Here is a 27,276-nt window from a genome sequence, read left to right on the forward strand (position 1 = left end):
GAAAATGTTTTGGAAAGAGGCAAAGAGAGTTAGACAGGGTGTCAGAGAAGTTAGTCAGGGAGTAAAAGATAAAAATGGTAGATTGTTAATGGAGAAGGGAGAAAAAGTGAGCTAATGGAGAGAACATTTGAAGGAATTATTGAACATGGAGAATGAAAGTAATGTGAGTATAAGTGGCTGGGGAATGGCTGGAAGATTAAGGGATGTCAGAAGAGAGGAAGAAATCAGTAGAATGGAAGTTATGGAAGCAATGAAGAAAACAAAATGGGGAAAGCCCAGGAATTGATGGAGTGTGGGATGAAATGCTGATGCATGGGAGGGAGTTAGTAGTAGAATGGATGTGGAAGTTGTGCAGATTGACCTGGGAGGATGGTAGAGTTCCACAGGATTGGAAGTTGGGCATAATTATTCCCCTGTACAAAGGAAAAAGGGAAAAAGAAGTGTGTGGAAATTGTAAGGGCATTTGTCTCTTTAGTGTAATAGGAAAAATATATGGTAGGATACTTATTGACAGAATTAGGGAAATAACAGAGGAATTAGTTGAAGAAGAACAGGGAGGTTTTAGGAAGGGAAGAGGTTCTGTAGATCAGATATTCATTCTCAGATCTTTAGTGGAAAAGTTTCTAGAGAAGGGAAAGAAGTCCTATGCAGCCTTCATGGATTTGGAGAAAGCATATGACAGGGTGGATAGACAAGGATTGTGGAAAGTATTAAGAATATATGGAGTAGATGGGAAGTTGCTGAATGCCATGAAGAGTATGTATGAGGGTGCTAAAGCTGCAGTGCTTGTGGATAGTGAACTGAGTGAATTTTTTATTTGAAGGTTGGATTGAAACAGGATTGTGTAATGTCTCCATGGTTGCTCAGTCTGTATATGGATGGGGTTATAAAAGAGGTTCAAGGTAGGGTAGTGGATGTTGGGGCAGCCCTAATGAGAGAGGGCAGTGTTTGGAAACTCCCTGTACTGTTGTTTGCAAATGATACTGTGTTGTAAAGTGAAGACGGAGAGCTGCAAGGCTCTATGGATGAGTTTGGGAGTGTGCATAACAAACGGAATCTAACTGTGAATGTGGGGAAGAGTAAAGTCATGGTCTTCAAGTGATATGAAGTCAGTGAATGTACTGTGAGGTTGGATGAGGAGGAAATGGAAAATGTGAGTGCGTTTAAGTACTTGGGTAGTGTGATGTTCAGGATGGAAGTTTAGAGGGTGAAGTGCTTGAAATGGCACAACAAGGAAGAAAGGATGCTGGTTCCTTGAAAGCAGTGATAAGAAACAGGGAAGTGAGCATGGAAATGAAAAAGTTACTACATGACAGTACAGTATGTGATACCAACACTAACGTTTGGAAATGGAGCTTGGACCTTGTTGGAGGGACTGAAGTCAAGAGCGAGTGCAATGGAAATGAGTTATTTGAGAGGAGCCTGTGGAGTCACATGGAGAGACAGACTGACAAATAAGGAAGTGAGGGAGCATTATGGTGTGGATGTAGATGTGATAGGAAGCGTTAGGAGAAATACATTGAGGTAGTTCGGCCATATGAAGAGGATGGAGAGTGAGAGACTTATGAGGAGTGTGTATGTGAGTAAGGTGGAAGGGGGAAGAGGGAAGGGGAGGCCAAGGATGAGATGGAGGGATGGAGTGGAGAGGTATATGAGAGAGGGGAGATGTGAGCTGGGAGCAGGGCAGTGAAATGGTGGGGGACAGGGCGACATGGAGGCGATTTGTTTGTGGCCACCCTTTACTGGATGAAGGTGTCTGGCAATAGAATAGTATATATATATATATATATATATATATATTATAGAGGAAGTAAAATGAAAGAGTTAGTTGTGTAGGATTTCTAATTAACAGAAATCTTACAGACAGCATTGTTAAATTCAGCAGTGTATGTGACAGAGCAGCATTTGTTGTCATTAGACTGTGCAAAAAATACACCCAGAAAGTAATACAAGTATATGCACCAACTTCTCAAAGCCCAGATGAAGAAATAGAAACATTCTATGATGACATCTCCCAGATTATGGAAGAAGAAAAGACAACATATACTATACTCATGGGAGACTTCAATGCAAAAGTTGGGAAGTCGAAAAATAGAGCTACATGTATGGGAAAATTTGGAGTAGGAGAAAGGAATGAACAAGGAGAAATGCTGGTAAATTTTGCTGAAATGTTTAACATGAGAATAATGAACACATTCTTCCACAAAAGAACAGGGAGAAAGTGGACCTGGAGAAGCCCAAATGGAGAAACAAAGAACGAAATCAACTTCTTTATAGCAGATAAGAATAACAGGATCACAAATGTCACAGTTATCAACAAAGTAAATATAGGTAGTGATCACAGAATGGTGGGTAGCACAGCCAGATTCAATTTCAAAAGTGAAAGAAAGAAGATGATTGAAGATAAAAAGATATGCCCAATAATAGTAAACAAAAACAAAGCTGCCTTTCAGTTGGAAATAAGGAACAGATTTCAGGCTCTAAGTAATGCTGAATGTAACATTGATGAGCTGAATGGCAGACTAACAAAAGTGCTAAGAGAATCAGCGGAGGTAGTAGGAAAACCTAATACAACCAAAGCCAAGAAATATTCAGAAAAAACACTCGAGCTTATGAAAAAACGAAATGAAATGAAAGTAAAAACAAAGACAAAATAGAATGAACAGAAATAGAAAAGCTTATCAACAAAAGACAAAGAGAAGAAAAAAGAAAGAGAAACATGGATCAGATCAAAGAAACCATCAAAAATGGAAAAAGTCTGAAACAGGTCCAAAGTAAAATGGCACTAGGAAAGCAACAAATGACATCACGGAAAGACAAAAATGGTGAAATCATTAAATTCAGAGGTAAGATGGTGAAGAGAATTGAAGAATTTTACAAAGAACTGTATGCATCAAAGACAGTAGTACCAATAGTTAACTTTTCAGTTGACACAAGTGAAATACCTGAGGGAACACCAGACGAAGTAAATATTTCTCTTAAAAATATGAAAAGAGGGAAGGCTCCGGGAGAAGATGGAATAGTAACAGATTTACTGTTGGATGCAGGAGTAGAAGTACAAAATAGGCTTGCCCACTTATTTACCCACTGCATAAAACGGAAGAAAATTCCCAAAACATGGTGTAATGCAATAGTTATTTTACTCTCCAATAAAGGCAACTCAAAAGATCTTAGTAATTATCGACCCATTAGCTTATTATCAGTCATTTACAAACTCTTCACTAAAGTCCTTACAAACAGAATAACAACAATTTTGGATGAATACCAACCTCGTGAACAGGCAGGATTCCGAAGCGGGTATTCGACCACTGATCATCTACATATAATGAATCAGCTAATTGAGAAAACTACAGAATATAATAAGCCACTGTGCTTAGGTTTTGTTGATTACAAAAAGGCTTTTGATTCAATGGAGCACATAGCAATTATAAATTCAATGCGAGAACAAGGAGTGAATGAGAACATTGTAAAACTGCTCGAAAACATATATAGAGAGGGAACTGCCACAGTTAAATTACTTAAGGACTTGGAAAAAATTAAGATTGAGAAGGGCGTGCGTCAGGGAGATACAATTTCACCAAAATTATTTACAGCATGCCTAGAAAGTACTTTCAGGAAGCTAGACTGAGAAAACAAAGGAGTGAACATATATGGAGAAGAGCTAAACCATTTAAGATTTGCAGATGACTTTGTCCTAATCTCAGAAACAGCAGAGGCATTGCAAGAAATGTTAAATGACCTGAACAGAGAAAGTCTGAAAGTAGGACTGAAGATGAACCGGAGTAAAACTTCTCACAATATTCATCCACCCAGCTCGATCTCGTCAGTCCCCTAGCCTCACGGACTTCCAAACCTCTCTTTCTCACACATCCACCATATCTCTCCATCATCACCTTGGCCTACCTCATCTCCTCCCTCCTTCAAATTTGCTCAGATATACCTTTTTCACCACTCTCTTGTTATCCATTCTCTCCCCATGACCACACCATCTCAGAAAACTCTCTTCGATTCTGGTGTCCACTGACTTCCTCACTCCTCATCTTTCATGAATCACATTATTTCGTATCCTATCCACCCTCTGTACTCCACACACATTTCTCAGCAGACCCATCTCCACTGCTCTTACTCTTGACTTTTCATTTTCATGCTACACCATTATCCACATCCATATCTTAAAGTTGGCACTAACACTCCCTCATGTAAGCCTCGTGCAGCTGCAACACTCAAGCCTCTGTTTCTTATCAAGGCCATCATTGCACCAGCTACTTTTCTTCCTTGTCTCATTCTACTTTCAACTTCTTTTGCACATTTTCCTCTCATTTCTGTCACTGTACCCAGCTATTTGAACTCTCTCACCAATTCCAGTCTCTCTCCATTCACTGTAACATCACACTGGGAGTCACCATCTTTCTCAATAACCATCGCTTTACTCTTTTCTACATTTACTCTCAAGGCACGACGCACACAGACATCAGCAAAACTCTGCACTAGCCTACCAAGTTCTTGTCTTGTACTGGCAAGCAATACTGCATCATCAACATACAACAAATTTGAGATATTCCATCCATCACCATTCATTACCAATCCCAACTTTCTCTCCATTACTTGTGTTTTTACTTCTCTCATCACCCCATCCATATATATTTATATATTGAACAACCATGGGGACATCACACAACCTTGTCACACACCCACACCGATCGTGAACCATTCACTTAGATGCCCATTAACCCTTACACATGTTTTGCTACCATCATAAAAACTCTTGACAGCACCTAGCAGCTTACCATCTGCACCGTACACGTGCAAAACTTACCACAATCCCGCTCTGTCTGCTTTGTTGTATGCTTTTTCCAGATCCATGATTGCCATAAACACCTTATGGTCCTTCTCACAAGCCTTCTCTATCTGTCTCACTGCTAATATTTGATCCACACATCCTCTGCCACTCCTAAAGCCACCCTGTTCGTCACTCACTAGGACTTCTGATATCTCTCTTACTTTCTCTATAATAATTCTTCCATATACCTTCCCTACCACACTCAGTAAACTTATGCCATGATAATTCTTGCACTCCACTTACATTTATTTTTGTACAGGGGTACAATCACAGTCTTTTTCCACTCAGCAGGCACAGTTTCACTCATCCATGCCTTCTTACATGTCTCCAACAAGCACTTCATTCCACTCTCTCCACTACACTTAAGCATCTCTGCATACACCTCATCAGTCCCAGCTGCTTTCCCATTTTTCAGCCGCTTCACAGCACTCTTCACCTGTGCAAATGTCACGTCTCCTGGCACTGCATTCCTTCTCTGCATACCCCCAAAACCAGTCATGTTTACAGCTGCTCTGCTCTCTCTATTCCCATTCATCAGGCTTTCAAAAATATTCTTTCTATCTGGTCCTTACTTCATTTCCATGGGTTAATAATCTACCACCTGCTTCCTTCACGCCATTACATTTCTTTCCGCTTTCACTTCTACATTTCCGCACCTCTTTCCAGAATAACTTCCTATTTTCAGAGTAGTTCGCATTCATTTTTCTTCCTAGATCATCATGTACCTCCTCCTCTTTCCTCTTCACTAGTCTCTTTACGTGCTTCTTGCTCTCAACATACTTAGTTCTTATTTCAATTGAACCCCTATCCTGTAACCATTTAAGCCACTTCTTCCTTTTTTCCTCCACTGCATTCTTAACTTCCTCATCCCACCGTGCCATACCTTTCTTCATTGTTGTTACTCTTGCCACACCACACACCACTTTAGCATTCCTAACTAAGCAGTCTCTATATGCATTCCACAGGCTGTCCAGATCCATTTCATTCTAGTTCACTGATTCTAATTCCTCCTCTACTTTGGTGTTGTAATCATGTGCCATATGTTCCTCACCTTCTCAACTTCCAGTCTTTCTCCCTGGTTGCTCCTCTCTCTCCCCTGATCCACCTCACACCTCTCAGTTTGAGCTTGCATACCACAATCATATAATCTGACAGACCTCCATATCATCCTCTCACGGCCCTCGTATCAGCAACCATTTCCATCATCGACCTCTCTACGAGCACGTAATCAATAAGGTTTTTTTTTCAACACGATCCCCGTTTCCTCTATACCATGTATATATATGTGCATCTTTGTGTTTGAGAAACGAGTTACAAATGTACTTCCTCTCCTGACGCGTATCCTTTAGTTGCTTCGCATTATCATTTTCTCCTGGTACTCCATAACAACCCATTGTGTCATTGTCAGGACCAGAGCCTACTCTTCCATTCATATCTCCCATTATGATCACCTTGTAGCTCATGGGCATTTCCCCCACTACTTCATCCATCTCATCCCAAAATCTCTCTCTCTCTCTCTCTCTCTCTCTCTCTCTCTCTCTCTCTCTCTCTCTCTCTCTCTCTCTCTCTCTCTCCCCTCAAATAGTGCATATGTCACTGCCACTTTCACTTTCTCAATCTTGAACTTAACATACATACACCTTGAGCTGACACATTTGTAATCTCTCATTCCACTCTGCCATACTTCATTCATCAACAAAGCAACTCCTTCCATGCACCTTCCTCCCCATTCATTCCCGATCTTACACATTTCACACCCTCCCACTCTTCACTTCACACCCTTTCATCTTCGTTTCACACAATGCCATCACAGCATATCTCGCACTCTTGAACATATTCACCACTTCCACCCTCTTGCTCTCCTCATTCACACCTCTCACATTCCACTTGGGCATGCAAATCTGCCCATTTGGTTGGGGCCCTCAGCAGGTATTGGGCCCTCTGAGGCTCTCAGAAATGACTGCCATAATTAAGTGATTTTGGATGGGGGAATCTGGGGGACACTTAACCCTGCCAGAAACCCCGGTTATATTATCACCGCCCAGTGTAGTAAATGGTTTCCTGGGTACAGGAAACCATTTGGCTTGTCACTCAGTGTAGAGCTCATATGGCATCACTCTACATTGAGTGAGTGGATGATGGGTGCCCCCATCTGCCACAGTATATATATATATATATATATATATATATATCTGTCTATTGCCAGATGCCTCAATCCCGTTTGGGGTGGCCACAAATATACTGTATATATGTATGTATATATAGTACATATACTCTCTCTCTCTCTCTCTCTCTCTCTCTCTATATATATATATACACTGTATAAATATATATATATATATATATATATATATATATATATATATATATATATATTTATATTTATATTTATATATATATATATTTATATATATATTACAGTAGTAGACCCTTCTTATATGTGGAATTTGCATCCGTGGATTTAAGTTTCCGCGGATAAAAAATATTTTAATACTGTACTATACACTGTGACTTAATTTGAAATTGGCGCGTAACTCACACTTCATTTGTAGCTACAGCTTGCACACCCGCACCCATGGGCATTCCCGCCATTTCGCCAGTCTTATTGTAAACACCAATTAGTTTGTTACTCACGTCGTCATGAGTATATATATATATATATATGTATATACAGTAGACCCTTCTTATACGTGTGGATTTGCATCCACGGATTTAAGTTTCCATGGATCAGACTTATTTTAATACTGTACTATACATTGTGACTTAATTTGAAATTGGCCCGCAACTCGCACTTCATTTGTAGCCACAGCTAGTGCACCCGCACCCGCACCCATGGGTATTCCCGCCACCTCGCCAGTCTTATTGTAAACACCAGTCAGTTTGTTACTCACGTCGTTGTCACCCTTCTCATGTTTACAACTGTACTGTACTCCATTGTGTAAGTGAAAAATGGCTCACAAGAAACAAGTAAAGGATAAAAGCAATCCTAGTAAGCCAAAGAGAGAGCATAAGATGTTATCTGGCATCCTGTCAGAAGGGTCAGACTAGACTTACAGCTTACCTACAGTGCTGCCACACATTTCGTTACCTCACCATATTGACACTGTAGGAACTGCACTACAATCGTCGTCGTCATCATATAGCAATTATCGTCGTCTATACAGCAGTTATCATCGTCATACAGCAATCGTCATCAATGTATGAAGGTTTTCAGGAGAACGCACAATCTTTTGGTGAGTGTTAATATGTATTTGTAATATTTAAAAGTATGTTTTTCTTTTTCAGGGATGTGCTTAGCTTATGTGGAAATAATATGCCATTTTGTGATGATGACTTGAGTATCTGCGGAATTTGCCTTATGCGGGGGTCTCTGGAACCTAACCCCCGCAGATAACTAGGGTCTGCTGTATATATAGGTAGATAGATAGATAGATATATGATATTCTGATTTGGATCATACCTTCCTGATATGGGTTAAAATGTTGTGGATAATATTGATATTTCTTATTTTGCAAGATGGGAAACAGTGGTAGAATAATGTAGATGGTATTACCTATTTTACCAGATGGGAAGCAGTGTTAGAATGATGATTAGTCCAAGTTGAAATGGCAGTAATAGTATCAAAAAGTGTTCTTCATTCCGGCCCCCAGATTCGTGCAGCCTTCAGAACATTCACCCCCAAGGAAGAGAAGTTCATGCAGATGGAGCAAAAGTTCAAACGGCAGGTGTTCATTGCAAACGTCAACCGCCTCAAGGCATGTGTGGTGGATTTCATCGACGTGGGCATCTTTATTAAGTGAGTAAGGAGTGTGTAGTGGATGTTTCATTTTCATTTTTAAAGGCTCCAGCATGCTGTTTTGCATGGGCCTTGGTCACCTAATGGTGGCTACATGCTGCTCATTCTCTGGCAGTTTCCCCATTTAATCCCTTAACCCTGAGGTCACACTCTTTGACCTCGTCCCAGGTGTTTTTCGGTCTACCTCTCACTACCCTACCCCCAACATTAACAGTTCTCACTTTCTGTACCCAATTATCATCCCCAATCCTCTCCACATGCCCAAACCATCTCAGTCTACCTCTCCTCATGACAACACCAATACACTCAAGTCCCATCCTGCCTCTCCGCTCTTCCATCATAAACCTAGCCCCCCTAGGCCTTGCACTCAAGGACGCACTGCACATCCACCTAATCATTGTCATTTCTGTACTTTTAAGCCTGCGAATATCCTCCTCCATCACTGCCCAGGTCTTACTACCATACGCCATTACACTCCTAACACATGCCGCATACAAAGATCCCATAGCACGGAGAGAGAGCCCTCTCAATTGTCAGGAGAGGCAAGAGCTAGCTCCAGCCCCACCTGCAACATGTCTCCCCAATTACAAAACTCTTCCAAATACTCAAGAGACTCGCCAGCAAGTTTAATCCTTTCATGCCTGGCAATATCCACATGCACTCCCCAGCACACCGCACACATGAAATCAACATTATCTCGCAGCCTGCCTCTAACACCACTTCATGTTTTATGCACCCACTTATCACAAACACTGCACGAGATGAAATTGCTTCCCATGCCCTTGTGGAAGATTGCACATGGCCATTGTCCCTCATTTTTGACAGTACCACCCCCAGCCCTTGATACCATCACTTTTGTTTTATCTGCATTTACCCTTAATTCTTTGTGCCCCACACCCTCTCTCCACTTCCTAAATCTTTCCTCCGCTTCCATTTCATTCCTTGCAACCAACACCAACTCATCAGCATACAACATCTCCCAAGGGAGTCCATTTCTGAAGTCACATGAGAGGGCTTCAAGTACTGTTGTAAACAACAATGGGGTCAAGACTGACCTCTGATGCACACCAACATACACGGAAAACTCTTCGCTCAGATCTCCATTCACCCTTAACTGGGTGTGAGCACCCACTTACTTGGCCATAACGACCCCAACCAGCCACTCCTTGATCCCAAGCTTTATCATTGCCCACTTCACGACCTTTCTAGGGACTCCTTCAAAGGCCTTCTCCAAATAAAAAAAAACAAAGTACAGTTCTCCTTTCCTTCCTATATATTTTTCCTGTTGCACAGTGAATATGGCATCAGCCCAAACTGCTTCTCAACAATAGTCACTCTTTCTCGAATCATTCCCTCTAAAACTCTCTCCATTACATTCATAATCTGGTCTAAAAGCTTCATGCCTCTAGAATTTCCTCTTTCCAGGGCATCACCCTTTCGTCACTTTAACTTGACATCAGGTTGCCATTTGTCAATATTAAATGCAGAGTTCTAACTTGAGTGATACTAGAATACAATACCATCCACAAAGAAATACTGTGGAAAAGATGTAGAGCCATAATGATGTCTTTTTCTGCCATGAGCCACATGCAGTAAGCTGCAAAGGGCAAAAGTCTTGGCCAGATTAAGATGAAAAGGCTGGTGTACTATAGTGGGTACGGAGGGGGTACAGTAGAATTGTGGTTGTGACAGAAGTTCGGTTATTGGTATGAGCATTTGCCCAGGTCAAAAGGAATTAACAAAGAATCAAAATGTTTGGATGAAGAATGTTTTGAGTAGTACATGACATGGGTCTAACACTTCATTCGTAACCATGTAATGGGTGGAATACCATTGTTCATCAGGTGTTTATGAGTACAGTTGCATTATGAAGTGTTGTCACAGTGCTCAGTTATTTTTATTCACCAAGTGGTTTCTCTCAGTTCAAGGCAGCATTATTTACTTAATTCATTTCATTTAATTTCATTTATAAAGGCTCCAACATGCTTGCATGTGTTGGCCTTGGTCACCCAATGGCGGCACTCCATGCTGCTTAATCTGGCAGTCTCTTTATTCAGTTCTTTATCCCTGAGGTCACACTCAGTGACCTCGTCCCAGGTCTTCTTCGGTCTGTCCCTTTCAACCCTGCCCCTAACATTAACACGTCTCTTGCTGTACCCAGTTGTCATCCCCCATCCTCTACACATGCCCAGACCTTCTCAATCTACCTCTCCTCATCACAGCACCAATACACTCCAGTCCCATCCTACCTCTTAACTTGTCCATTGAAAACCTAGCCCCTGCCCAGGCCTTGCATTCAAGGATGCACTGCACATCCACCCAGCCATTGTCATCTCTGTGTGTTTGAACCTGAAGCATCCTCTTCCTTTACTGCCTAGGTCTCACTATCATACAGCATTACACTCCAAACACATGCTGCATACAAAGATCACTTAGCATGGAAGATTTAAATTAATTTTGTGGATTAGAAACTGGAACCTACAATGGGACACTAAAGTGTTGATGTTTAAAAGTAAATGTGAGAGTTAAAATTTTAGGAATTAATTTAATGGAGGGATGGGTTGGAGAGGTATATGAGAGAGGGGGGCGTGAGTTGGGAGCAGGGCAGTGAAATGGCGGGGGACAGGGTGACTTGGAGGCGATTTGTTTGTGGCCACCCCAAACGGGATTGAGGCATCTGGCAATAGATAGATAGATAAAATTTAATGGAATTTTATGACCTACTGTACTGAGAGAGAGAGAGAGGTAGTGGTGAGAGCTAGGACAAAGGACAGTGAAGCTGAGTTCAAAGTTGGTTGCCCTGGGCCATACAGTTTCTCAGGGAGCATCACTTGTCTTTTACTCATTGCCATAGCAATAGGTAAAGGTGTTGGCAGAATCAATAAAGAGGTAGTTTGCTGTCCTAATGGATGTGAGTTCAATTTCCAGCTGGGGTGGGGAACAGTTTGAGGGATTGAATTTTGTTAAAACAGACTTTACTGATATACTGACATGTCATAAAAACTCCCCTGCCAATACCAGTACACCAGTCTTCTATAAGACAGCCCTAGCATGTCTGCCATATGAGCAGTGAGTAATAGCATCAAAGTGAGGGAGAGAGAGAGAGAGAGAGAATCTTTCCAGCTGCTTTCAGAGCAAAGATTGAACAGTATTATGGACATTTTACTTTTCTAAATACACTGAAGTGGTTTGGCCATGTGGAGAGGATTTGTTTGTGGCCACCCCAAACGGGATTGAGGCATCTGGCAATAGATAGATAGATAGACTTTTCTAAATAACTAGCCCATTTCTTTTGCGAATAATTGAGTTGAAGATGAGCATTTTATTGTTGAACTGTCTGCGCAGGAGGAAATGAGAGCTCCTCAACCCCCTTTGTTTAAGGCAGAGGTTCCCAAGCTTTTCTTGGTCATTTCCCACATTTACCTTCTCCCCCCAACTCACAGAAAGGCAATTACCCTCCTCCCCCTTTTGTGGGGTTACTTTAACCCTACAGTATAATGCCTGAATTATGATATGATTAGAAAAAAAAATTATTCTTGCTTTTTTCTTTTTCTCAGTGCTGAAATTAAGCCATAATTTCATTCACTTTTGAGAAATATATATTACACAAAAATTTATTCAAATGTAACAAAATCGTCACGGTCGTCTTTTACAATATAAAATACCTGTATACTGTATATATAGATTCTAATGTTTGTTCTGTACTGTGCTAGGCATAATAAATTGCAGAAAAATACCAAAACAAGTAACAATGTTTTTTTCCACAAAAAAATACAAAACAAAATCAAGTTACCAACTGGTTATCTGAGTATGTATCAAACATGACATTCAAGAACTTGCTTCATAAAATACAAAATAAACTAGTTTTTTTGTGAGGGTGAGCAAACATTCAGCATAAAGGAAATGTATACTGAAGCTTCTCTCTCTCTCTCTCTCTCTCTCTCTCTCTCTCTCTCTCTCTCTCTCTCTCTTGCCTGGCTCTAACTGGCTCAGTTGGATATGGTGCTACCCATCTGATGTTGCTTGCTTACCTTGCTTAGATTTGCTTGTTCTCTCTCCCTCTGTCTGTCTGTCTCTCTCTCTCTCTCTCTCTCTCTCTCTCTCTCTCTCTCTCTCTCTCCTGCCTGGCTCTCACTGGCTCTATTGGATGTGGTGCTGCCCAGCTGATGCTGCTTGCTTGTCTTGCTTAGATTTGCTCTCTCTTTCTCTCTCTCTCTCTCTCACCTTTTCAGGAGGTTGTATTTTTTTTTCTCTCCTGCAGTCATTTACTCATATTTACCTTCTTGTCTTTCAAATTTCTCTCTCTCTCTCTCTCTCTCTCTCTCTCTCTCTCTCTCTCTCTCTCTTTCCTGCCTGGCTCTAACTGGCTCTATTGGATGTGGTGCTGCCTAACTGATGCTGCTTGCATACCTTGCTTAGATTTTGCTGGTTCTCTCTCTCTCTCTATCAATCTATCTATCTATCTATCTGTATTTATCTGTCTCTATCTATTTATCTATCAGATAAAAAAAAATCCCAAAATACTCAACAGGACGATTGACTTGTGGCAGATTCAATGTTACCTCGCCTTTCAGGTGTGTTCAAAGCACTATTCGTACCATCCACTGGTAAGACGAAGTGTACAAAATCATTACATACGAATAATCACAGTGAAATGTGTGTATTTCATGTGTATTATGCCTGCTTTTCACAGGTATACAATCAGCAGTGACTTATCTACAAGTTCTAATTGTATTAAGCATAGCACTCACCTGTGAAAGTACATAAACAGGTGAAAAAACAGAGTAAAGTTGCTGCACCCCACACCAGCTGACTCTCTGTAAACACTGAGGCAAATATGCCAGATACAGCCAAAGAGTGGTGTCGCCAACCCCATCCCTGTGCTCAGTAGAACGTGACGTAATTGTCACACTTGCCAGCCACTTCATCTAGTTGGTAATTTCTGCCTAGCCACCATTTATTTCAAGCGTTACGAAATCGTTACGGTCATCAGTGTAGGGTTAAGTTGCTCTGGGTTCTAGAGTTATTCGCCTTCATTTAGGAGTATTTTTTAACTTGTAACAGCAAGAAATTTATCAAACTTATGGAAATTTTTTACAAAGTTTGGGGAAAATCGAAGAGATATACATTTTGGAACTGTACTGTGATAATTTTCTGTGGACCAATATTCAGACCTTACCCCTAACAAAGCACAAATTAAAATCCAAAAAGCATTTGGCTGTCAGATATACCAGATCTTTAACCAGCAATATATTGATAATGCTGCTTTGGCCATTTTTGTTTTGTGTATTTATTCCCCCCCTTGCAGTGTCCAAATTTCACCCAATGAGGGATTCCCTCCACCTGGGAATCCTTAGTTTAACCCCTAATTGCCAGGTGTCGATTCGAACTAACGGCAAAAAGGCACCAGATTCCCTTCGTCTGTCAGTTGGAACCGACACTGTGTTTCCGCCACAGTTTGAAATGGTTGCCACTTTATCTTTTTCTTCAAAAGCTAGGGAGAGACTCCAGTCAGCCGAGCCAACCGCACCTCAGTCGCCTCTCTGACTCTGCCAGATGGCACTTTGGAGTTGCTGATTGGGAGGCCCCCAGGCAGTACTTCATTGATTTTCCCTGGAATGATCATTGCTTTCGTGGCCGGGAGCCATCTGAATGTGCCTCGTACATTACGGAGGTTATTCTCTCAGGCATGGAAGCATACATTCCTTTCTCATATCCTTTGACTAATGCAAGAAAGCCTTGGTTTAATCATGCTTGTTCTAATGCTGTCCACAACAAGGAGAGGGCCTATAAAAGGTATCAGAGCCAACCCACCCCTGAATCTCATCTTTTTTATGTTTCTGCCCGGAATCTTGCTAAGTCTGTTTTTCACTCTGCTAAAAATAATTTCATCCCTACTAAACACATGTCTCTTTCTCAGCTCTCCAATGTAGAATCTTCCCATTCATTCTGGCACCTTGCCAAAAATCTTTAACAACTTTACCTCATCATCCTTCCCTCCTCTTTTATACTCTGGTGGCACTGTACTTATTTCTTCTACTGATAAAGCAGATTTCCTCACTCAGACTTTCTCCTCCAATTGCACCTTAGATGATTCTGGTGCTGTTCTGCCATCACTTCCCCCCTCTGACTTCCTCTTGGCAGACATTAAAATTTATTCAGCTGATGTGTTTCCTGTCATCACAGGCCTCAATACACATGGGCCTGATGGGGTCCCATTTGTTGTCCTCGAGAACTGTGCTTCTGTGCTTACACCGTGCCTAGGTGGTAGTAGTAGTAGTAGTAGTAGTTGTTCCCTAGGCAGTCTGGCTGAACAGCCCCGAGTCCCTTAGGAAGGCCATGGCCGAGACCGGGCTTTCCCACAGAGCTCTCAAAGAGAGTTGTTGGCGTAGGTGATTGTGTGCAATGCAGTCTTCCATAATGTGCTTAATAGTATGGGGTGCTGTGTTGCATCCTGGACAGGCATCAGCGACGGAGTCATCCAGCCTCTTCTGGTAGCTTAAGAGGGCTGGATGGTGTCCACATCTCAGCCTGGCCAGGTGGACCCTGTCCTCACGAGGAAGATAGGATTCAGAAGGGTGGATGTCAGAAGGCCGTGCATGCAGCTGTGTGTTGTCTTTAAGTGACTGAATGGAGCGGCAAGTGATCTGAGTGTGGATATGCTTCTGGAAGCTGGTCTGAGGTGGGTGAGGGGGAAGAGATGACAGTATTTGTGTATGGTATCGTGTGCTGGGTGTTGTTTTGATGTTCCTTGGTGTGGGTGGATGTGCTGCCATGTACTGTAGTGGATGTTGTGGGTTTGTGGAGGCTGCAGCAAGAAACTGGGTACCTCTCATGTCTAGGTGATCCTTGACCTTGAGGACTTTGGTTTCTTGATGTAGGTGGTCTGTGGGTGTAGTAGCTGTGCAGCCTGTGATTATTTTTAAGACCTTGTTCTGTATGGTCTGTAGAGTGTTGTAGTGTGTTTTAGTCAGATTAGAAGCCCAGGCAGGGCTTGCATAATTCATCACTGAACGTATGTATTGTTTGTATACTGTGATGGTGGTTTCTTTGTTGTGTCCGAATGTTGGATGGGCAAGTGACCTCAGAGCATTGAGTCTTGGTGTTATTTTATTTTTAATGTTTGTGATGTGTTGTTTGAATGACATTGATGTATGTTACACCAAGGATTTTGTGTGTGTGTGTGTGTGTGTGTGTGTGTGTGTGTGTGTGTGGTAGTGGAGTGTTGTTTATGGTGAGGTGTGGGATGTGACTGTTCTGCTGTCCAGTTTGTGAGAAGAGTCACTGTAGATTTGGCTGGGGCTATTTTGAGCCTGTTTGTGGTGAACCATTCGTGTAGTGTGTTGAGGTAAGGTTGAATGATGTGTGCAGCTGTGTTTGAGTTTTGGTGTGTACATGTAAGTGTTATATCATCTGCATAGGAAGCTATGTGTATCTGTGGTGTGTGGGGTGTGGGTATGTCGTGCATGTATTTACCTATTTGTATTTACCTATTTGTAGTATACAGGAATTGAGCAATGCTCGTGTTGTCCTGTCTCCATATCCACATTTATCAGGTCTACCTTTACACACATGAATGTTTTTCTCATGCACCACCTCTTTGTCTAAGTCGTTCCAAATATTTAAGAATATACCTAATTGTGATATACACGGAATGTACTATGCTCGTGGGTTTCCGTCACTGTTTCTCAATAAGTCGAATTTAACTTTAAACTCGTTTAAGTTTTTAGACTGGACGATCTCTTTGTCCAGGCTATTCCATAAGTCTATACTTCTGTAAGGAAAGCTATATTTCTTGATATCCTTCAAGCAGCTTAACTTTTTCAATTTCATTCCATGTCCTCTTGTTGCTTTCTTATCCCATACAAACAGATCTTCTTTGTCAATTTTATCTACTCCCACCATGGTCCTGAACACCGCAATCATGTCTCCCCTCTTTCTCCTTTCCTCTAACGAAGGCAAATCCAGTTTTTCCAGCCTCTCTCTGTATGACAGGTCTGTCAGACTGGGGACCATCTTGGTTGCTGTTCTTTGTATTCTCTCAATCTTGTTTATATCTTTCTTTTTGTGTGGGGACCACACTACCGCTGCATATTCTAACCTGGGGCGGATCATGGCCACTATCAATTTTTTCATCATTTCCTCATCCATATAATGAAATGCTACTCTTATGTTAGTCAAGAGCTTATAAGTCTCTCCAACTATCTTGTTAATGTGCTTTTCTGGTGACAAACTATCTTGGACCAGCACTCCCAAATCTTTCTCTTCTCTCCTTTTTGTGATTAATTCATTACCCAAATGAAGAGTGTAGGGGACAAAACAGATCCTTGGGGGACGCCGTTTGTGAAGTTTCTGATGTTAGATGACTGACCGGCAAATGTTACGTGTGCACATCTGCCTGCTAAGTAGTTTGCCAGCCATCTTTTTGTGTTATTGTGCATGTTTGTGTTGAGTATATTGTTTGTGAGGTTGTGGTGGGGGATGGCATGAAAAGCTTTGCTAATGTCTAGTGTGACTAGGAGTGTTCTGTGTGGTGGCCTAGCTGAATTCATGCCATCGAAAACTCTCTGTGTAAGGTCTGTAAGAAGGGTGTTTGTGGAGTATAGTGGCCTAAAGCCATGTTGTGACTGGGCTAGGGGAATGTGAGGTGTGACTAGTTGTATAGTATCAGTCGTTCAGTGACTTTAGAGGGGGTGCAGAGGAGTGTGATGGGGCGATATGAGGAGGGTAATGTGGGGTCTTTGTTGGGTTTAGGGATAGTAATGATATTGCCATGCTTCCAGATGTTGGATATTATGTTGTGTGAGTAGCTGTAGTTTGATATGTTGTTGAGTGCTTGTATGCCTTGTGGTCCTAGGTGTTTAAGGTGAATGTTGCTTATGTTGTCTGGTCCACAGGCAGATGAGTGCTTGAGGTTGTTAATGATGTGCTTCGTCTGGTTGTAAGTGAAAGGTGCGTAGTCTGGGTCTGTGGGGAACTGTCTCTTACGTCTGATGATACGTCGGTCTTCCGGATGGGGGGTTAGATGGCTGACTTGTGAAAAGTGATTGATGAGAGTGTATGCTTGTTGCTTGTTTGAGGGTGTGGTGTCTGTTGTTGTGATGGCAGCATGTGATTATGTGGTGTTGCTGTTGGAAAGTGTGATGCTGTTTAGTGTTTTGTAGAGTTTGCTGATGTTTGTTTTGTGGTCAAGTGTTTGGAGGTAATTTTTCCAGTTTAGTGTTTTCCGTTCTGATATTTTACTGTTTATTTGAGCGAAAGGTAAACTCTTTCGCCTTTGTCTGTGAACTTGTGCCCTTCCTTCTTGCTGGAAGTTTGCTCTCATTCAGCCAGTCCCAAAGAAGAGTGACATTCTCAACCCTCTAACTATCGCCCAATTGCTTTAACATCCTGTGGCTCAAAATTTTTGAAGCCTATTCTTAACAGAAAAATTTTAAAGCATCTTTCCTAGCACAGCCTTCTTTCTGATTGTCAGTATGGGTTCAGTCAGGGAAACTTCGCTGGCAATCTTCTCACCTACCTTTCAGACTCCTGGTCATCCTCCTTTCAGGACTTTGGTGAAAGCTTTGCCATTGCATTTGACATCTCAGAGGCTTTCGATCAAGTCTGGTATAAATCTTTAACCCCTTCATAGCTGTAGGTCCTAAATTTTACGTGTGCCCCTGGTCGATGCTGGGGTCGTTTTCTTAAGTTTCGAAAATTGATTTTTTTTTTTTTTCTTACCATATTGAAGAGGAAGTTCAGACACACCAAACAGTGCAAATCCCAGTTTCGTAGACCCATTTTGTGGCTTGCAGTGGAGCACGGACGTTGCAGATATATCGGCAACGGATATCCGTCACAGTGGTGTATTGCCGCACTACAACATCGCACATGTTGTTATCATATATTTTTTATTCCCAAGAACGATGTAAATGGTGCTGAAATATTGTGCATTTATTAGATATGATGATATCGAATTAGTTCAGTACATAGTATGTCGGGATTGGCTAAAAAAAAAATATTATTAATTTTTTTTCACATTTTCTATATAAAATATGTTTATGGTAGTTTCAAGTTATTTTGCACATCAGCATTGTGAGTATGGTTGGAAGAGGGAATGAAAGGGTTGAATATTCAGTCCTATCTATCTATCTATCTATTGCCAGACGCCTCAATCCCGTTCGCGGTGGCCACAAACAAATCACCTCCACATCACCCTGTCCCCCGCCATTTCATTGCCTCGTTCCCAACTCACACCCCCCTTTCTCATATACCTTTCCACCCCATCCCTCCATCTCATCCTCGGCCTCCCCCTCCCTCTTCCTCCCTCTATCTCACTCACATACACTCTCTTCGTCAGTCTTTCACCCTCCATCCTCTCCACATGGCCAAACCACCTCAGTGTATTCCTCCTAACGCTTCCTATCACATCCACATCACAACGCTTCTTTATAGCCTCATTTGTCAGCCTGTCTCTCCATGTGACTCCACAGGCTCCTCTTAAATAACTCATTTCCGCTGCTCTCACTCATGACTTGTGTCCTTCCAACAGCATCCAAGCTTCACTTCCATATGTTAGAGTTGGTATCACAATACTGTCATGTAGTAACTTTTTCACTTCCATGCTCACTTCCCTGCTTCTTATCACTGCTTTCAAGGAACCAGCAACCTTTCTTCCCTGCTGTACCCTTTCAAGCACTTCACCCTCCGAACCTCCATCCCTACTCATCACACTACCCAAGTACTTAAACGTACTCCTCACCATCCAACCTCTCTGTACATTCACTGACTTCACCTCTCTCAAAGACCAGCACTTTACTCTTCCCTACATTCACCTTTAGATTCTGTTTCTTACACACTCTCCCAGACTCATCCACCAAGCCTTGCAGCTCTCCTTCGTCTTCACTCAACAACACAGTATCATCTGCAAACAACAGTACAGGGAGTTTCCAAACACTACCCTCTCTCACCAGGGCCACTCCAACATCCACTACCCTACCTTTTACCTCTTTTATTTCCCCATCCATGTACAGATTGAACAACCATGGAGACATGACACATCCCTGTTTCAACCCAACCTTCAAAGAGAAAAATTCACTCAGTTCACCATCCACACGCACTGCAGGCTTAGCACCATCATACATACTCTTCACAGCATTCAACAACTTCTCATCTACTCCATATATTCTTAATACTTTCCACAATCCTTGTCTATCCACCCTGTCATATGCATTCTCCAAATCCATGAAAGCCGCATACAACTTCTTTCCCTTCTCTAGAAACTTTTCCACTAAAGATCTAAGAATGAATATCTGATATTCAGTCCTAAATGAGAAAATTGCCAGTCCCCCGAGGGTAGGCTCTCCCACGGGGGATGAATCGGTTGGATTAGCACCTGGTCAGCTCCGATTAGAGGTAGGGGAGTGGAGGCGGTTTTAGTCGCTCCCACACCACCTGCATGGCTAAAATAGAATCACAATGCAAGTTCAAAACTATGAATAAGTCAAATTATTAAGAATAAAGAGACAAAGCAGAAATAAATACGTATACAGTTGGGAAAAAAATATTTTCCCCGTATTAACATGTTTACGTTTCTCTATCAATTTACAGTACTGTACTTTGTTATTTTCGCAATATATGCTGCTGTCTGTGCGTCATGAGTGTGGGAAAGTATGATATTTTCTGCCTGGGTAAGGAAAAATGGTAAAGCTGTATGTTTGCCCACACTTCACATGGTCAGAATACAATAAACTCAGAGTGTCTCACGGTAACTGTGATATCATACATCCTATGCACAATTATATTGCTTTCAGTGTGATTGTGCAATGATTGCGGGTAGTTCAACTTCATAAATAGGTTAAAGATATGTGGACAACAATACAGGAACATACATTGATGCTGGCAAGGCTGGCAGGGTAGGGTGGAAGGGGCAAGCTGTTTGTTCGGGCACAGTCAAAATACGATAAAATTGGCATTTTGCATGGTTGCCTTGTAAGATAGCATTTTCCTTACCCTATGCCTGTTCACTTACAGTACAAACAGAACCTGCAATGATTATCACTCAATCTAGAGCAAAAAGATTGTAGTAAGCATATAAGGAAATACATGGGGGCCCGCATCTGAGAAATAAATTCATTCATTCATTCATTCATTGCCAGACGCCATGTATCCCAGACGGGGTGGCCAATGGCTTAGAGTTAATTGTTTTACAGGGAGGGGCACTAATCCTCCACCAACCCCACTTGACATGTAGGGATGCCAACAGCATCTGGTGTTCCCAGGCGGTCACCCATCCAAGTACTAACCAGACCCAACGTTGCTTAACTTCGCTGATCGGACGGGAAGCGGTGTACTCAACGAAATACAGAGCAGAATAATTACTCACCTCATGTGCATGATGCGATGACAGGAGTCAGTGCAGGCGACCTTTTACCCATCTCTGCCCTTCCCTAGCTGGTCAGAAGTCAATAGAGATAAGTCATTGTCTGGGAAACACAGTCTTTGTACAAAGTTGCTTACAAAACATAATCTGCTTTACACACTACCACTCTTCTACACTTCTATATCTTACTTCGTAACACTTAGTAATGTACATAATATACACTGCACTTGTCCACACAGTCAGTACTTAGCAATGGAACGATACTGGGGGAAGCTGGGGGGGTGCCCTACAGGGCTGGAGAGAGCGGTACAGTATTGGATGGGGGTCGGGGCAGGTAGAGAGGCGGAACTCGGACGTCCAGTCATCACGGAAGTGTGCAGTACACTGACACGGGGTGTATGAGAGTGTAGGGTAGGTCAGTCTCAAGACGTTCAGAACATTCGTTCACTTCCCCAAAATTTTCTCCCTTTTTTTTGTTGGCCGCGCTCAGACGACACCTGCGTCCATTTATCAGCTAAACGTCGTTTGACGCTGACGGCCACGGAGGGGTTAGTTTCCAAACTGCCCTATTACGGTTTCTATCCACCTATCTGTGCATTCATCTACAGCTTCCTTTCTGGTTGTTCTATAGCTGCTGCTGTAGATGGCCACCATTTTTCTCCTAGATCTGTCAACAGTGGTGTTCCTCAGGGCTCTGTCCTATCACCAACTCACTTCCTTTTCATCAGTGACCTTCTGAGCTATACATCTAACCCTGTCCACTCCTACGCTGATGTCTCCAGCCTTCAGTTTTCCCTTCAGTTCCCTTAACGTCCATCTCAGCAGATACTTCAACAAACAAGGGATGAGGCTATGGCACACCTAATGTCTGACTTGGCTCATATCTTTGACTGGGTAAAAATAATCTTGTTGTTTTTAATGCATCAAAGACTCATTTCTTACACCTGTCAACCTACAAAATCTTGCACAGGAGTACCCAGAAATGTTTAATAATATCCAGCTCAATCCTGCATCATCCTAAAACTTACTTGGTGTTTCATTCTCTCGGGACTTATCTTGGAGAGATCATATTACATCTCTTGTAAAATCTGCTTCCAAGAGATTAGGTGTGCTAAGCTGACTCCATACCTTCTTTACCCCTGCACAGTTGTTGATTTTATACATGGTTTTATTCACCCCTGTGTAGAGTACAACTCTCATGTGTGGGAGGCTTCCCATATACAGGTCTTCTTAATAGGGTGGAGTCAAAGGCTTTTTGTCTCATTAACACTCCTTCTCGTACTGGCTCCCTTCAACCTGTCTCTTCATCGCACTGTTGCATCCATTATCTCTTTTCAGTCACTACTTCAGTGGTCACTGCTCCTCTGAACTGTCAGCTTGCATCCCTCCACCTCATTATCTCTCCCCCTCATACTGGCTCCCTTCAACCTGTCTCTTCATCGCACTGTTGCATCCATTATCTCTTTTCAGTTGCTACTTCAGTGGTCACTGCTCCTCTGAACTGTCAGCTTGCATCCCTCCACCTCTACGACGGGCGCTTGACACCCGTCTAACAACAAACTCTCATCCCTTTTCTGTCCAACTCTCTAATGCAAGAGTTAACCGTTACTCCCAGTCCTTCATTTATAAAACAGGTCAACCCTGGACTTTACTCCCAGTCCTTCATTTATAAAACAGGTCAACCCTGGAACTTACTCCCAGTCCTTCATTTATAAAACAGGTCAACCCTGGACCTTACTCCCAGTCCTTCATTTATAAAACAGGTCAACCCTGGACCTTACTCCCAGTCCTTCATTTATAAAACAGGTCAACCCTGGAACTGTCTCCCTCTGTCTGTATTTCCTACTTCCTGTGATCTTTAGTCTTTCAAAGCAGTGTGTCCAGGCATCTTGAAATGAATGGGTCTTGAATTTGTCTCTCTCTCTCTCTCTCTCTCTCTCTTTTTTTTTTTTTTTTTTTTTTTTTTAAGGAATAATTTGCGGGCTTCTGGCCTTTGGTTCCTTCTTCCTTGCATTGAAGGAAAAAAAAATAAATGAATAAGATTTTTTGTTAATCATCTCATCTGATTCTGTTCCTGCCTCACGTGGACTTTTGCCTCATCCACTCCTGCCAAGCCTCTTTCCAAGGATACGAGGAAAGAGCTCAGTGACAGTGCCAAAGGGCGTGCCTTGGATGCCACTGTATCTAGTTTATTTAATAACAATGAGAGCAAAGCCATAGTCAGGGCCGCAAGCACACGCACGAACACATCCTACCTCTTGCGTTACAAATTAGTCCTCTTCCTCATGTTCCTACTCATCAAAACGACAACCTACAGACCTGGGGATGCTTTCACTCGAAGGAAGAAGAGTTGATGAGTAATATAGTCATTAAATTGTTTCGCTAACTGCTATAATTTCTTAGATATTAAGGTTTGAAAATAGGCTGTTTTCAAAACGCAGGGAGAAAGAGTGTGCCCTGACACTTGTTATTAATAGCCCGGTGTTTGAGGGTTAAGAGTTAGGTGGGGGGGGGGGAAGATACCTACTGGGGATTTAATCTTGTGCATTGTGCATGACTGTCACTGTGACTGATGCTTCGAACCTCTTGTTAATTAGGGCCATGTGAAATGAAGCAGATTAAAGACAAGTGAGGAAGACTCAGAATTAAGTGAAGGGAAGGAATGGAGTATATGGTGGAGGGTGGCTTTGTAGCAGCTTGTTTGTAGTTATTTGTTTTACATATTTCACCTTGATTTTATCTTGTGTGTCACTTAAGTTGTCTTAATATTGTTGTTGTAGCCTCAATTTAATTTGGATATTTACCCAGTGGGATGCAGGGTGAAGTTGCCCTTCTGTTACAGCCCATTATCCTCCATTCAAAGATGATATGGAGGGAGTAGAGGGAAGTGTGTGTCATCAGGCTTTTGTTGGTGTCATCATGTGAAAATGTCCAGCACCCATAAACAGTATGAGAGTATTACCCTGTATCATTGTGCTATATGAAGAAAAAAAATTGGTAAGGAAGAGGTGCTTGGGAACCATCTATGCTGACGAGCATATGACCTGGAAGGTTTTTCAAGTGTGTGGAGAAGTTAGAAGAAAAGAAGAGGTACACCTTGAATGGTGTGTTAGGAGGATGGTTATTATTAGAAAGGAACAGAAGTGATTGGAGATCCTGCTGTTGATCACCTTTCATAGCATGTAACATCAATTTGTTTAACGATGCAGCCTTCACAAGGGAAACAGACTGCACAGGGAATAATGTAAACAAAAATCACATTTTGGGGAATATAGTAATGATACATATAAAACTGTGTAGGATAACTGCATCCTTATACATAGTCGTGTTGCTCTTGGCCTCAGTTACAAACTGGAGGCATTTAAGCTTGCTGTGGTAAATTTTGGAAGTACTGTAGTCTCCATGTTACGCACAAATCTCATCCAAAAAGCGAGGCACTGACAAGGTGTTGCATGTTATGAGCTTGTCCTTCATTTAATTCCTTGTGTTTTTGATGAGATTCAAAGTCCAGAGAGTTACCTGGCCAAACCAGTACTTCAATGTCACGATCTGAGAGGAGTTTCATAACCTTTATTGCCTTCTGACATGGGACAGAGCCCTGCACAGAATATGTGTAACCGTGATTGTCATAAAATTGCAGGAGATGGTTGTCCAGCACCTGATTATCCTGCTCAGCATTCATCATCGTGTTTTAGGAAGGAAATGAGGCCTCCCCCTGCGTACTTCCCCACTGAAACAACCCCACATCATTACGCTATCACTATGTTTGACAGACTTCCGTGTGTAGTGGGAATCGTAATGACTGACATTGCAAGGCCTCCTTACCCACCTAATACAAGGATGAAAACACATAAAGCTTCTTTCATCAGAGAACATCACTTTCCTTCAGTCTTTTGAGGTCCAGTCTTTGTATTTTCTTGCAAAATCAAGCAGTTTCTGGGAAATTTGTTTAGTCAGAAGTGGTTTCTCGGCTGACAGGTGTGAGGGCAGGTTCAAGACCTTCTACAGTCAGTGTTGTATGGTGTGGATAGAGACACCTTATAGAAGCATAGAATGATTAACTTTGTGATGTGCACCTATAATGTCAAAATTTTTAAGCACCTCATGCTTTAGGGGATTGTCTGTAGTCTTTGTTGTCTTGCATTGTTGTCCCAGATAAGGTTTTCTTGGGACAACATTTGGTGGGAGGCCACGGACACTCTCCTCACCAACCTCTGACCGTTCGTTTCATTGTGCTGTTTCATTGGTACGAATGTACTCCTGTTTCCAGTCAAGATTATGAGCCTTTTCCTCATTAGTTAGATAGGCAGCACCTCTGTCTAATCACGAGTGTGTACACAATAATGTCAAATACAATCAGAAGCAATATCCAAGGATTCTGGTTAGGAGTGAAATCTGCAGTGCTACCTCATAGCTCATACAAGTGCTCGTGGGCCCTTCGGGCCCCTCGCACTTGCTCCTTCGGAGGGCTCTCACGTTTATGTGCTGTTCTAGTGTAACGTTGTCACTTGGATTTTTTGCAGCTAACCAATTGATAGTGTTATTTGCAGCTTCGGAAATGGAACCCAAGTTGTCCGAATGCAAGTCCGAAGTGCACACACAGACACACGGCTACTGCTGCAGTTTATTTTAGTTCTACATCTGATCAAGAAATCTATGGAGATCCTATGCCAGGCTCCGGAAGCAGCGCTTTTTGGTCAAAATGTGATCGCTTATTAAATGTAGTAAAAGTTTTTCAATTGTAATCGGACCAAGTTTTTTCTACATCGGCAAGTTTTTTGCAATTTTTGTGCCAATTTTGGTGCGATTTCAGTGTGTAGTTTCGGCTGCCCAAAATACACACACACATACACACATGGCTACTGCTGTAGTATATTAGATAGTGGGTGACTCAGTCAGGCTTAAACACAGCATTTGTTTGAAGTAAACCTAGAGAGATGCCAGGTGTCACCTGGCAAAAATTGAGCTAATAGTACAGTATGGTTTGCATCGCATATGAAACAGACTGCTCCTGACCATTGTATTTTGAGGCAGAGCAGCCAGTTTCTTTTATGGAGGTCCATAAACGAAGCTTCCTCTCTCTCCTTCCTCCTTACTTAGATTACAATACAAGTATTTATATTTTAGTTATTCAGTTGGTGGTAAGTGGAAACGCTCACCATCCACTCACTCGATGCACTGCTGCTTTGGAGGTCTGCCCTTTCCTTCTTTCCTTCCTTCTTCTTCTGTCCTTCTTTCCTTCATTCTTTCCTCGTCCTTCTACCTACAGTTGACTTTACACTCCCTCTTCCTTCCTTCCATCACTCTTTCCTCTTCTGCCTATGGGTGACTCTACACTGACAAGCCAAATGGTTGCCTGTTCGCCAGGACCCCATTTACTACGCAGGGCAGTAACCATATAACCAGGTTATGGCACCTGGTGGTTTAGTGGATAATTAAGGCACTTCAGTCAGGTTGAGCCTGTGTAGGTTAATATCCTAGGGATGGTTGGGGTTTATTGCTCACTTAATGCCACTCAGGGATGAGTGAGGCTGGTCACTCTCATCTTAAATGTCAGGACCAACTTGCCTAACCCCAGGCTCTTATGCTCCTCATGGGACAACATAGGATTGGATGATGGATGGATGGAGTATTGAAGTGTGAAGTGTGAATGTTGGGGATAGGGTTGCGAGAGGCAAACAGAAAAAGACCTGGGACAAGGTCATAGAGTGTGACTTCGGGGATTAGAGACTGAGTGGGGAGGCTACAGAGATCCAACAACATGAAGAACACCATTAGGTGACAAAGGCTGATGCATGTAAGCTTGTAGGAACCTTTGTAAATGATACAATAAGATACAAGATCCAATACTACCTTTTTCTCATCATGTAATGCCACCAGTGGGAGTATGTGGGTCATCTACCATTTTACTGGCCTGCAGCAGCCTAGCACCTTGAAAGGATTAATGTGGAATTGTCTGTTGTCATTTTTTGTCAGTCAGTATCTGTGGTGACTACTGTAATAAAAAATGACAATAATTTAAAAAGGTGGTAGGTGGGGGCGCTCACCATTCACTCACTCGATGTAGTGCTGCTCTCGGGTGTCTGCCCTTTCGTCTCCTCCATCCTTCTTTCCTTCCATCCTCTTCTGTCTTTCTTTCCTTCAGTCTTCCTCGTCCTTCTGCCTATGGATAACTTTACACTCCCTCTTCTGTCATCTTTCCTTTATTCTTTCCTCGTCCTTCTTCCTGTGGGTGACTCTACACTGAGTGACAAGCCAAATGATTTCCTGTACACC

At 42.2% G+C, this 27,276-nt stretch overlaps 1 protein-coding gene and 1 pseudogene across 1 annotated transcript in view; one reads left to right on the plus strand and one right to left on the minus strand.

Moving 5' to 3' along the window:
* The window catches only part of Mctp (multiple C2 domain and transmembrane region protein), a 674,963-nt gene that overhangs the window by 588,093 nt on the left and 59,594 nt on the right, over nucleotides 1–27,276 (plus strand). Inside the window, exon 20 of the mRNA XM_080277510.1 lies at nucleotides 8,491–8,636. Within this exon, the coding sequence (XP_080133636.1) occupies nucleotides 8,491–8,636 (146 nt within the window). The remainder of the gene's footprint in view (nucleotides 1–8,490; nucleotides 8,637–27,276) is intronic.
* On the minus strand, nucleotides 20,875–20,992 carry LOC145406504 (5S ribosomal RNA; annotated as a pseudogene).

Source organism: Coenobita brevimanus, chromosome 70 (genome assembly GCF_032717465.1).
Source record: "Coenobita brevimanus isolate Jiangsu-jjx chromosome 70, ASM3271746v2, whole genome shotgun sequence".
Classification (NCBI taxonomy): domain Eukaryota; kingdom Metazoa; phylum Arthropoda; class Malacostraca; order Decapoda; family Coenobitidae; genus Coenobita; species Coenobita brevimanus.